Genomic DNA, 13,853 nt, shown 5'->3' with positions numbered 1-13,853 from the left:
AGACTGCGGGAAGGGCAGCCAGCACATCCCTCGACCCGCGCCGCTTCCCGCAGCCCCCGTTTGCCTGGAGCAGTGAGCCAGTGGGAGCCGCAATCAGCTGAACCTGCGGACGCGGCAGGTAAACAAATCTGATGGCTACTCTGTGTCCTATATAAAGCCAGTTAATGGACTTAGTCTAGTTGCTAATGAATTGGTGCTTGCATCATAAAAACTAATCACAATTAGGATCCTCGTTGGCAATTTAAGCTGAGGCCAAGGATCAAAGGATCAGACAGTGCATTATGTTCAGTGCTATAGCTGGACCACTTAGTTCACTGGGACTGAAGTGCATAGCAGGGGTGCTGGAGCAATTTGTATAGCGGTGGTGCTGAAAGTCATTGAACCAAACTGTAAACCCTGTATAGAAAGGAAAACACTTCAAGCCAGGGCTGCAGCAGCACCCCTAACATCCCTAGTTCCAGCACCTATGGTGCATAGTGGAGGCAACACTGGTAAATCTACATTTGCACAGCCATTGTTCCTATTCTGTGTACAGATCTATTTTAAATGCTATTCCTTTCACAAGCATCAAATTCACAAGCACCCACAAAGCTGAAAATTGGTAGTAGAAAAATACAAAGACTTGTGCTTTCACGCAGTATCTTTTTCCCTCAAAGGGATACATATTTCTAGATAATATAGGTGAGAATAAAAAGAGGACTAAATACTCATACAATAGTTTCAAAATGTTCTCATATAGAAAAAGAGCTTCAATAACTAGAGAATGGATATACATCTAGCACACAGTAGCATTTGGCACATATGTAGCACACAATATTTAAAGAGGAAGCCACCTGTATAAGGATATCTGAAGTCAAAATGATCTGGTATGGCACGATCCTCTGTAAAACAGTAATGTGCTTATCTGTTTAGACAAATATAGGGTGCTGGGTTAGTTTTTAATATTCATTTTTTAAAATGCTTTGAATATACTGAGACATTCAAATAGAAGCCAATTCCATCAGGAACACATATAATAAAACCCAAAACGTTACCTTAATTTGTCAGAGTCTTCAGAAATGTTACCATCTTGCTTTTCCTGGATTAAATCTCTGTTTGCTTCCTCTTCACATGATTGTAGATCGCTCTCCTGTGGCACGTCTTGGTTTGAACAACTGTTTGACCTAGTCCTCGGTTTTAACATGGTTTTCTGTTCACCATTCGCTACTTCTGGGTTACTCGTTCTCTGGCAGCCATGCCGACATACCCAAGTGTTTCCCATGTTTCTATAAATAACATTTATATTTCAATACCTTTAGAATTATTGAAATCAATATTTTCTAAGATTTTAATTATTTTCTTAATATGTAGTCTTTATCGCCATTCTATCACCAGCATTTTAACAGTAACACACATGTAGGAGTACAGACTAAGTTGTTGACAGCTGTCCAAATGTAGTATTGAGTATCTCATTAAGTAGGGCTTTAAAATCTGCAGGAGGATGCAAGCTAGGTAATTCTTCTTACTTGTAACGGAGAATAATACACTTTTTAACTAGTAATATACTGCTATATTGTCACTGATAGAATCTACTATATTGAGACCTGGTTACCATAAAAGATTGTATCTGCAAATTTTTTGTTCATTCTTTATGAAATTATCCCCACATGACACACAGGCCTACACAAGGCACTGATTATGTTTAATCAACTCAGGTTTTTCCTTCACAAATTCTGAAATGTAAGTCAATCTAATGCCGTGCTAGTGGTTGCATTGATTAGACTGCCATGCACTACTGTTGTGAACATGCCATATACACAATTAGGGTTACCAACCCTCAGGATTGGCCTGGAGTCTCCCAGAATCGGCGTCGATCTCCCGGGGACTACTGAAAGCAATCCATGAGATTTTAATAGGATATTTTAAGAAAATGACATGTCATGTTGGGGGAAAAAATCTCCTGGAAAGCTTCAGTCAGAGTTCGCAACCCTATACACAACGTGTGCTGTAATCTTTTTCACTTGCTAGTTATCTCACACCAAAGATCTGAACAATCGCCACATGACTATTTGGTGTTTATTAGTGGTCACAGATCACTATTAGAACAGATACTTAAGATAGCACTATTCTTGTACAAATTCACCATGTCTGCAATAACTGAATAATAAACCAAATATACTATTTCATTTACCCTTAAAGTGGAATGAATAAATGCAAAAAAACACTCCTAAACAAACCATGCAGAACAAATAAAGAAAAGAATAAAATCATTTAAAACTAAATGTATGGAAATGTAATTCCACATTTGGAGTTGTCATCTCATAGATAATTAAGCACAGTATTGTGGTGGAGAGAGAGAGAGAAACACTCTGTATCCATTCATTTTGTTGAGCAACTTTCATGAAAGTTTGGATCCTGGTTCCTGCAACAGACTGAAATCTACTTTATTAGATAGAAAATGAAACTTTTAAAGAGTAGGCCCTAGTTTGTGTTTTATGATTTTGTTTTTTATTATAATCATTTGTTTGCATCAGTCTCTGTTGTTCCTAGTGGGATGTCTATTCATTCTTAAATAAACCTTCTTTCGTTTAATTACAAGTGCTGTGTAGTTTATATGAGCGATGGTTTAAGGTAAAACTGAGGAACACTGCTCTTTTGAGTGTGGAGGATCTTTGGGATTTCTGAGAGTGGCCAATGTCAGGGAAAAATCAAATGCACAACTATAAAATGGGGAATAACCAGCTAGGTGGTAGCGCTGCTGAAAAGGATCTCAGATTTACAGTGGATAACAAATTGAATATGAGTCAACCATGTGATCCAAGAAGCGAAAAAAGTCTAATATTCTGAGGTGTATTAAAAAAAAATGTCACATGTAAGACGTGGGAGGTAACTGTCCTGCTCCATTCAGCACTGGTGAGGCCTTAGCTGTAGTATGTTTTTTCTAGGATTCCACCATTTATAGCTGAATGAGAGTCTGCCCCCACTACTGGCAGATGATTAGGCCTTGGTAATAATATATGTCTTTGTTACCTCCCAACTGGACTACAGCAATGTAGCCTATTTTGGTGTAAAACAGTAGCCCACAGGAAACTACAACTAATACTGTGGGCAAACTTCAAAGATATCTTCAAATCACTACATTGGCTAGCCAAAGAATATCCTATCTACAGGGCCGGTGAAACCCATTAGACGATCTAGGCGGCTGCCTAGGGCGCTAGCATTTGGGGGGTGGCATTTCGGGTCCTTCAGCACCACCGCGGTGGCCGCATCTTCGGCCGCCCCAGTCGGCGGTGGCATTTAGGCGGAGGGACCTGGGGCAGGGGGGCGCAGGGAGGGCCACCTGCAGCAAGTATGGGGGGGGCATGGCACGCAGGGGACCGATCCCCACCCCAGCTCACTTCTGCTCTGCCTCCTCCCCTAAGCACGCCGCCCTGTTCTGCTTCTCTCCCTCCCTGGAAGGCAGGAGAAGTGGAGCAGCAACAGCGTGCTCGGGGAGGAGGCAGAGCAGAGGTGAACTGGGGGGGAGCTGCCGCACGGCTCCCCGGGCTGGGGGGAGCTGCTACAGGGGCGGGAGAGGGGGCCTCAGGGCGGAGCTGCCATGGGGGGCACCTTAGAGAGGGCGGGGGGGCGCAAGTTGGAGAGCTGCCACAGGGCTTGGAAGGGGCGCCAATTGGAAGTTTCGCCTATGGCACGAAACATCCTTGCATCCACCCTGCCTATCTAGTTGAAGATTTCCACACATACTTTCAAAATGCTTAAGGATTTGGGTCTACAATACCTAAAAAATCATCTAAAACACCAGGAGGACCACCATTATAACCTTGCTCCTCGGGTGCAATGGAATTGTGTACTGGAAGAATAATTCACTTATGCAAGAGACAGCTTTCTTGGAGGCTGATCCAACACTGGAATGAATTCTGGCAGAATCTAAGAACTATTTTAAGCTTCACTATCTTCCATTCCAAGTGCAAGGCACATTTGTTGGACCTTGCCTTCACTAATAAAAGTACATACCACAGCATACATTAAAAAAAGAAAATCCACATACAATTAGGAAGAGGAAGAGAGAAAGAAGAAATCAGTAATATGAGAACTGAAATAAATACTGTGGTAACATATTTTTGTCCAAGTGCTTGCAGCTGCTGAGATCTTGGTTTTCTAGCTAACTGGTACACCTGTAGGGAAGCATGCTGCTTCATCTCGGAGATCTTGACTGTCTCAACTCAAGCTTTGTATGGCACCCAGATAACCATGGTGATGGGTGCCATACAGTTAAAATAATATTTCTATATCATATTTGATATTTATGCAAAACAGAATCTTTCCACCTGAAAGAGGCTCAGATTTTTAAATATTATATAAATATAGTGCCACTGACATGCGGACAGCTGATGGGTGAAAGGCAGCAGCCAGCACTAGACATTTTTGTGGGAGAGCTCAATTTTGGCCAATGACACACAGACAAGCCATTTCTCTTGTGAACATTTCCATGGAAGTTTGAATATCTATGCAGAACAGACAGAACAAATTGGGTATTAGTTGCAATGTCTCATTTGATTTTAGTAAAACTTAAGGGAGAGGGATTGGCTCACACACTCATCGAATGGCTTTAGCAACATTTTAAAGTTTAAGAAATTTACACATGCAACGCTACACAATGCAAAATTTAACAGAATACTGTGGCTAATTTTGTACTTCTGATGCACTCCCATAAGCAAAATAAAACCACAGTAGCTTCAATGAGTCAGCATCCTGTACTTGTCAGTTTTTGCTTAGTGGATACACAGGCCTAAGCTTTCATTTAAAATGACACCCAGCAAAGAAACTAGTAGTTCTGATTATTTAATTTTATCCTACTTAATCCATCTCACGGTTGGTCTGATTTTTTTCTTCCTCATTAAACTGGCTCCTGTACACTACTTAACAAGTTGCTCCAAAAAGTCTTGTGGAGCACAGTTTGAAGTTCCAGGAGTGACTAATTCTGCTTATGACTTCTGGGGAATGCCCTTGAGAGAAAATAGATGGGAAATACCCACTAACGGATACAAAGGGTGTAATACAAGATACATTATATGTTCTTGTGATTTATACAAACTTTTTTTCCTTCTTATTTTTCAATTTGCAGATCTGTTTCCAGAAAGATTTGCCTTCCACTTTTTGTGCTAAAGATATATAGAGCTTTCTACACACACTGACAATTTGCTATTTAATATTCTGCACTTCCTTGGTGGAAATTATGGATGGGCAATGGAATGTGAAAGAGAGAACATTTCTCACATAGAATTTCTCACCATGAAATAGTTTAAACAATTGCAATAATCTATTTTTGGGGGCAACAAGTGATGGATAACGTGATGATTACCATTTCTGTTCATTCCCTCCGGGGCACCTGGCATTGACCACTCTTGGAAGACAGGATATTGAGCTAGATGGACCTTTGGTCTGACTCAATATGGCCATTCTTATGTTCTTGTAGGAGGAATTTGATAATGCATTTCTAGGAACTTTAAGTAATCTGACTAGCCCTTAGTTCTCCACCCTGCCTGCTTGGTATTAGCGTCTAACCTAGCAGGCTGTACATCTTCAGGATTTCACTTAACATGGTTTCTTACAGATAGTGCCCATCAGTAGTTCACCAGACTTCTCTGATCCTCCATTTTTTGCCTCTCTCAGTGCAAGTGAGGTTATTTCTGCTACTCCTGGCATCAAAAAAGCCTTCCTGTGTCTCCCTCCTTCAGCAACTTGCAGTCATTTCAAACCTTAGCTACAAGTATCTGTTTTCCCTTGCTATACTATGCAAATTCTTTCCCCTGCTATTATTTATTATTCTAAAGTGGCTTTATTTATGAAAATTCTATAAAATGCTTTGTGATCAAATTTGTATGGAAGATGTTCTACCCATTATAAACATGTAATAATCTATTTTATATATGGTAGAGCTTCTCTGCCCCTACATAAACTTAAACCTCCCCAAAAAAATCTCATTTTGGCTTCAAAGTCCAAATCAGTGGGTCGCCACAGATTGTGTTTTCTCTAGTTGGGTCCTGCTTGTCATATCTATGGTCCGCAAACCATGGCTGGTGCAACCACAATGACACAGTGTGTGTGTGTGTGTGTATATGTTATTTTGCAGCTGCACTGCATATTTCGGCAAATTTGATAGCCATGTTTTTTGGGAGGCTCTGGCTTCCTTCAGGCTGATTGGCAGCTGCATGCTGAGAGATGAGTAACAGCCTGTGTTAGAAGGGTGGGTAGAGTAAATGTCTCTTTCTCCCTACTGCCTCTTCACATCTTATTCCCACAGAAGACCATACCTGGCCAGAATTCTCATGCTCTGAAGAAAGAGGGTAAGAACTGGACATATAAAGAGCACGCTGACTACTGTTTATAATCTAAACAAAATGAAAAGCTGAAAAACTAATCACTTCTGCTCATGAGAAGTATTCTCAAAAATACAACAGGCTGTCCAGAGATCCTGGACACTACCACCTCCTCTCTCCAGGAGCTTTCAGTTCAAACCCTCTTCACCCCTGTGTTCAATATAACACAATACACCTTTCCCCAGAGGACCTCAACAAATTTCCATGTAACACAAAACCAGGAGGAGAAGCAACACAGACCTGAAGAAATAATAAGTAGAAGATTGGTTGGTACTAAATGTGAAATTCCTACAATGAGGGAGTGGAAATAAAAACAGACAGAAACAGAGACCATAACCAAGCAAATGCCTCATTCATGTCATTGAAGTAAGATTGGTTGGTTTGTTTTTAGCCTGCTGTAATGTTACTTTTCATGTAGTCTACAGGGAGGGTTTAGAATTGAGGTTAGGAAGAGAATTAACCCATGAGAAAAATTGCTGTCTTAAGTAGCAGTCCACAATAGGCAAATGCGTACTCTCTGCACTACCAAAAAGAAAACAAATGAGATGCCTGATCATTTTTCTGAGGTAAGCCTGAGGATTTCACATTTTGCCCAGGATAAAAGTCAGTTACCTCTGTACCACTTGTTAATTCTAGTTCCAGTTCTAGAGTAAAAAGTCTTCTACCACCGAACACGTACATAGGCAGACCACCTCCACCATTGTGCTGGAACCTGGAGGGACCCCCTAAAGGGACAAGGTAATTCAGTCTTCTTTACCATTAAATCATTGGCCTCTGCTGAGACCAAGACTGCTAACTGTGATGGTAGTTTTTGGTGATAGGGATGCTGGTCTTCTAGAATTGTAACAATGCCAAACTTATTTTACACAAGGGACATCAAACAGCTGTCAATCTGGGCTGAATCTGCAGCAATCTAGAACTCAATAGAACTCCTTACCATCCATCCCTCTCTCTTATAAAGCTTTCAAAGGTATCAAAGATCAAATACAAGTCAAGTGTCAATTTAGCAATAGATGAGACCGAGTGTCAGTTCAAAACAGGAATAGCTATCAAGGTGGAGATTCAACCATCTATAAATGCCTAGATTAAGTAGTATATAGGGACAGACTTTTAAAAAACTGCTCAATAAAGTCACAATATAAAATACAGAAACAACGTAATGCCAAATTCAAACCAAGTCTCTCACCTACAACATGATAAGGTTAATTTTCAATGGACCAAAGCTTAGCCTATGAAGATCATACAGGAAGTCTTAAAAACACTAAAAAAAGCAAACAACAAAGAGCATCACTAATAACGGAGCGAGCCAGTTGATATTTTCTGCTCTTCAACATGGATATCTTCACTTAGTCCAAGATAATAGTCATAAGATATGTTACACTGTTTTTCCAACCCAATATGGAACACTAAAAAGAAATACAATGCCTGCAGTCACTGTGGATACAGGGCATAGAAAAACCTCTCCCTTCCAGTTGGCAAGTTAATCAGTTCAGTTGCCACCATCTGTGTGCATCTATTGCAAAAAAATAAAAAATAAAAAAAAATAAAAAATTGTCAACCTTCTTCTGGGACAAATATTTTTTAAAAAGCCATAGGATTTAAACATCCCTGCATCAGCGACCCATGTTAGATTGTCCACTGGATCAGCATGCATCATGGGGGAAATAGAGAGAGACAGGACAATGAAATCCAGAGACCCAACTAAAAAGGAAATAAACCACAGGGTCACTAGCCCTTGACATTACTACTGGTTAAGGAAACATGCACTTGGGTCATCACTTTCTGTCCTGCCAAACTCAGACAGAACATATCACACAGTATACCAAGCAGACAGTAAAATCAGGTTAGGCTTAGAAAACATACTGTTCATGTCCACCCATGTTAACCATTCTTCTCATCAAGCAAACTGCTAATGGCATCTTCAGTTCAGGACCCAGATGGTCCATGAGGTCATTATCCCCATTGGTCCCAGGCCCACAGTCACCACATCTCAGGTAGCCACAAAGTGACTAACGGGGGGAGGCTGTAAGGACTGGGAGGATGACACTGGCTGCTGGGAAATCCCCACATCCTCAGCCAAAACACTGCGCTCAGTAGCACGCTCGGAATGTGCTAGTTTCGTTCATAGAATACTGTGCTCCCCAACTCCAGAGACTAAACTGACCACTTTGCAGCACCCTCAAAGCACAGGGTTCTCTCTGCTGTTAGAATTTTTATTCACTGTGGGACTTTATTCAGATGTCTCTCAGTTGTGCCCAGAGCCTTTCATAGATGCCACCTCAGTCCCAGGTGCATTCTTCCTAGTGGCTGCTTAGTTCTTCTCAGAAGGCTGCTTGATGAAACGTGTCAAGCTCCCACTTAGAAGCAAGCCATAGCCTCAGCCATAGACACAGGGTATGTCTACACTACCCGCCGGACAGCGGGTAGTGATCAATCTATCAGGGATCGATGTATTGTGTCTCATCTAGATGCGATACATCGATCCCTGAACACACTCCCCATCAACTCCGGAACTCCACCAGGGCAAGAGGGGGAAGCGGAGTCGACGGGAGAGCGGCGGCCGTCGATCCTGCGCTGCGAGGACGCGAAGTAAGTCAATCTAAGTCCATCTAAGATACGTCGACTTCAGCTTCGCTATTCTCGTTGCTGAAGTTGCATATCTTAGATCAATCCTCTGCGCCCCCCCCCGCCCCCAGTGAAGACCAGGCCAAAACATCATCAATCACCAAGTCTAGGGAAGCTTCCAAAGATTTAGAGGCAGTATTCAATAACCTCTCTATGAAAGGACAGGCCCTGCTGAGGCTTTATATATTAGAAGGGATTCTTCTACTGGGACTAGTGACCTAACGATATCTTGTAAAATCTCTGGTCAGCAGCTCAGTCCCCTTAGAACGGGAGTACATGAGAAATGGTGATGCTAACAGCTGACACAGAGGGAGGCAGAACAGGGGCACAGAGGTGTCCATCGCACAGCAGCCAGATTAACAAGGCTCAGTGTGCTAACAAACAGCTTCGCTCATGCAGGAGGCACACATTATATTCTTACAGGTGAACTGCTTTCCCCTTGCCAGGGCACACTCCTTCACGGAAGCAGATTTTTGAAGGTGAGCTCTGTAAATCATCACCATAGATCAAGAACCTCATCATCTGTGAGAATAGGTGGTGTCTGCACTCCATGGCAGCAAGTGCCTGCAAGGCCAAAACTACATCCACAACTAACACCAATCCTAAAGAAAACAAAAAAAAACCCAAACCTTGTATCAAACAAAGAGAAAGCAGCACCACTCAGCTCCAGCCTCACTCCCAAACAGACCCACAATCACTTGCAGGAGAGAGAGAAACTAGAAATAGTCCAATAAAAAGCCATGATTAGCATTAATTGATATTAAAACAGAAGAAGAGTTCCCAGAGTGAAATACAGACACTCTCCCTCCAAAAAAAAAGTTGCACAGTTCTCTTCAATAATTACTTCTCATCTACTTCCCATGATCCCTCTTTAAATTCAATTTTTCCTTCAAAATACTGGCAGATAAGAATCTTTAGTAAAATATTTTGTAGACATTATTGGCTCCTTATCCTGAGGTTGTAGTAAATTCTGAATTAAAATAAAAAGCCCAACAACCTTGGCATCATAATAAACATTTGCTTGTTTAATCCCTCCCAAAATATCTTCGTTTGCTCAGACAAGTGACTGCAGCTCCAAACCCAGAGCCTCATGATTAGCTACAGTTGAGACTAAAACGGTTTGCTTTTTAAAGGTATAAAACTATCCTTTGTACTTAAATCAAACTGCTGCAGAGAGTTAGCTGCTAGCTGACTCCGGTTTATTTTCATCTCTGCTCCCATCCTGGGTAATATAGTCACATTTCTTTCTTATGTCTTCCTGATTCAAACCTGAATTCTCAGACAAAAACAATTGCAGATTTTGCTCTCTCCCCTTATTGAGTATTAAAACAGAGGCAGTTTTGTACCTTATTTGGTTTTCCATCGGCCTTCCTTGCTGTGCAGGCTTGCAATTACCTCCATTTTTCAACCTAAATCACCATGTCATTTATAAACAGGAAAATATATTTCTTTACGCGTTGTCTTGTCTCGGTGCTTAAAGTCCTACTAGTTTCGATGCAGTCACTTTCACTTTCGCTTTTTCATCTCCTGCGACGGGACATACTTCAACGTCTGCCCATGTAATTATCTTTGCTATCACGTGGGGGTTTGTTGTTGTTGTTGTTGTGTACAATTCTCATGAGTACAATAAATTCGAAGGGTAACTAGTTAAACCTTTGCTTATTACAGCCACACACAGCTCACACGCCCGCCGCTATCACGTGCTGCAGTCACCCTGTTTCCCACTGACAAGATAGGCTTCAAGTGGATATGTAAATCCCCATCTACTGTATTTCACTACGGTTACCAAACGCATACGGGTGTTTTAGAAAAAGCTGATGAGGTATAAATACCAAATTAATCACGCTGTTTAATTGAATTGACTGTTGGGAAAAACACTGAAAAGACAAGCTCTAGTCGACTATTGTAAGCTTCCAGAAATGAATCCATTTGGCCCAAAGTGTTTATGGTGTGCTGTTTATACTTTAGGTTATGTATTTCTCCTAGAATTAGCTCTACATTAAGCATTTAAAAATACATGCTTGTTATATGTCTTGTTTGTAATTGGTTTAGTAGTCCAACCTTTATTTTGTTCAAATCTAAGGTATTACTAGCTAGGTTTAATGCTAAGATATTTTCTCTGTCTGTATTATCTAACTTACAAATCAAAGTGATTTTCTTACAAAACTTGTACTTTTGGCAGAGGGACTTTCCTGCCCCTGTCCCACAACTGGTCGTGCCTTCCCTGCAAAAACCTTGCTAAGCACCATAGCCTTTTGTGGTTCTTTAAAAGAACATGAAAACACTTCAGCTGGAATTTCAAAAGGGGCAGGGGCGGCACTACCATTTAGGCAGCCTAGGCAATCGCCTAGGGCACCACGATTATTCGGGGAGCAGCATTTTGCCGGAGGGGCGGCAGGCAGCTCTGGTGGACCGCCCACAGGCATGACTGCGGCAGCTCCACCGGAGCCGCGGGATCAGCGCGGGGGGCGGCGAAATGGCCGTGCGCCTAGGGCGCGAGAAACCCTAGCGCCGGTCCTGAAAAGGGGATAATTTTTAAACACTTCCTGTGCCAAAGTTAAATGTTTCACTGAGAGATTATAGAAAATGCAATTGCCCAAGGATGAGTGAGTGTGTTAAACTGCAAGACTAGATTCAAACATTGAAGTGTGAAATAGAAGTCACCTTGACTATATTTTTACATGTACTAGCACTCATGCAAGAAAGTTATTACCCAGGCATGACTCACATAATCTCTAGTTTGAAGGCTTGAACTAGGGTGACCATATTTCCTAAAGTAAAACCAGGTCAGCCGGGGCTCGCCTGAGCCACCCCACACACCTACAGGACTCACCAGAGGCACCATTCCCCCAGGGCTGGGGCTGAGTTCCCCCGAGCTCCGTGCCCCATGCTGCCTGTGGCCAGGTTGACACACCTCTCCCTGAGCTCCATGCTGCCTGCGGATGGGGCTGACTACCTCCCTCACCCCCCAGGGGTCCTGGAACAATTTGTACAGTGGGGATGCTGAAGGCCAGTGAACCAAACTGTAAACTCTGTATACAATGGAAAACACTTAAAGTCAGGGGGCACCTATGCCCCACACCCCTAGTTTCAGCACTTATACCCCCCCAAGCTCTGCGCTGCCTGGGGCTGAACTCCCCCCTGCAAGCTTCACTCCCCATGCCACCCGCAGCTGGGGCTGGGGCTGGGCACTCGAGCCCTTTGCTGCCTCCAGTTGGGGTGACCCCCTACCCCAAGCTCCATACCCCATGCTGCCTGTGGCTGGGGCTGAAGCTGGGACAGACACCCCCCCCCTCAAGTTTCACGCTGTGTGGGGCTGGGGCTGATCCCCACCAACCTCTGAGCTGACCACGGCTGGGGCTGGCCCCCCGAGGGCTGGGGCTGCGCCCCATGCTACCTGGGGCTGCAACTCACCCCCAAGCCCTGCTGCCCAGCACCTCACATCACTACTCCCCCAACATTCCTCCATGCCCCCCTTGGGGGGGGCACACCCTACTTTTCTGGTAAACTGGGTGTTTGTTTGCTTTTGCTAACTGATCAGTTTTGACGAATGCCCATTTTTGTCAAAAAAAAAAAGGGCAGGATGGCAGGGACAGAGCTTAAAAAGGGGACTGTCCCGGCCAAAACAGGATGTACGGTCATCCTACTTAGAAGGGAATTGGGACGGAATTTTCCCAGCCAGGATGTGGGCTGGCTGGGAAAGGGAGGGAAGTAGTGGGGACTTGGCTTCGCTCTGAGAGGCGGGAAGCGGTCACTGCCAGAAGGTGGGAACAAGAGTAGTCCTAGCCGAAGGGTAGTGTGTGATTTGCTGATCACTAACTTTGTTCATCCTTCCCTAATTGCAGTTGCCACAGAATATTAATGTTGTGCCCCATCCCTGCACACTGGTAGGGGCGGGGGCGTGGTGGCAGTGGCAATCGCAAGCTGGAGAAGAGCCAGAGAAAGCCTCTCTGCCCTCTGGAGATTGGGGATACCATAGAGTAACGAAGCCTGGAGGCTTCCTGAGCAGCAGAGGAAAGGGATGGGCACTTCAGCCCTAAGGGAAGGCAGCCTAGTTCACAGAGATAAGGGGGAATCCCTATGGTCTCATTGGACCCAGGGTTTCCCCACACTTGCTAGTTAGCTCAGCAGAGTGCTGAGGGTACTTAGGCTGTTAAGGAGATTTGGGCAGATGGTGCTTGTCCCCAGTATTGCCACTTACTTCATGAGCACGATCAGGGCCAGTGCAACCATTTAGGCGGACTAGGCGGTTGCCTAGGGCGCCAAGATTTGAGGGCACCAAAAAGCGCCCCCCAATTTTTTTTTAAATGGTTGAGCATCCGCTGCTGCTGGGACAGAGAGGGAGTCTGAGCTGCCGGCGGCAGCCGGCAGCCCAGGGTGTCCCCTGGGTCAGGGAGCCGCCGCGGCAGCCCGCAGTCCAGGGTGTCCGGAGGTGGCGGCAGGCAGCTCCCGTGGAGCTGCCGCAGTCGTGCCTGCGGATGGTCGGCTGCTCGCTAGGCTCTGGTGGACCTCCCGCAGACACCACTGCGGCAGCTCCACTGGAGCCTCGGGACCAGCGCGCGGGGCAGCGAAATTGCCATCCGCTTAGGGCCCTCAAAACGCTAGCGCTGGTCCTGAGCACGATCCTTTGGACACTAAGGAGGTGATCACCTGGCAGTTTCTTACATTTGACAGATGCAGCTGTCCTGGCATCCTCTGGGATTCACTGTGGGTCCTGTGGGAGTCAGATATGCCAAGTCCTTCAACAAGCAGCTCACCAGATGAGAAGATTGAGGCTGTCCCAGTCCTAAAAGGGGTTTTGTAGTCACAGGCCTTTCTTTTCTCTCCAATTTCTAGGTCAGCCAGCAAAAGTACGGGATGACCACTTTC

General features: G+C 44.1%; 1 protein-coding gene across 5 annotated transcripts in view; it reads right to left on the bottom strand.

Annotated features, from left to right (window-relative positions):
- The window catches only part of OTULIN (OTU deubiquitinase with linear linkage specificity), a 47,620-nt gene extending 37,025 nt beyond the window's left edge, over nt 1–10,595 (bottom strand). The window contains exons 1-3 of one of the 5 annotated variants that reach the window (XM_050937483.1): nt 10,331–10,595; nt 9,406–9,586; nt 1,035–1,265 (exon numbers count right to left, since the gene is read on the bottom strand). In XM_050937483.1, the coding sequence (XP_050793440.1) occupies nt 1,035–1,265; nt 9,406–9,536 (362 nt within the window). In that variant the 5' untranslated portion in view covers nt 9,537–9,586; nt 10,331–10,595. Of the gene's footprint in view, nt 1–1,034; nt 1,266–9,405; nt 9,587–10,330 lie in introns of those variants that run through there. The other 4 variants (XM_050937485.1, XM_050937486.1, XM_050937490.1 and 1 more) reach the window with 4 other exon arrangements.
- Between the last annotated feature and the right edge of the window lie 3,258 nt (nt 10,596–13,853).

The sequence above is a fragment of the Gopherus flavomarginatus genome, chromosome 2 (genome assembly GCF_025201925.1).
Source record: "Gopherus flavomarginatus isolate rGopFla2 chromosome 2, rGopFla2.mat.asm, whole genome shotgun sequence".
In the NCBI taxonomy this organism is placed as follows: Eukaryota; Metazoa; Chordata; order Testudines; family Testudinidae; genus Gopherus; species Gopherus flavomarginatus.
Note: the sequence above shows the minus strand (reverse complement) of the source record. Positions and strands in the feature narration are given on the sequence as shown.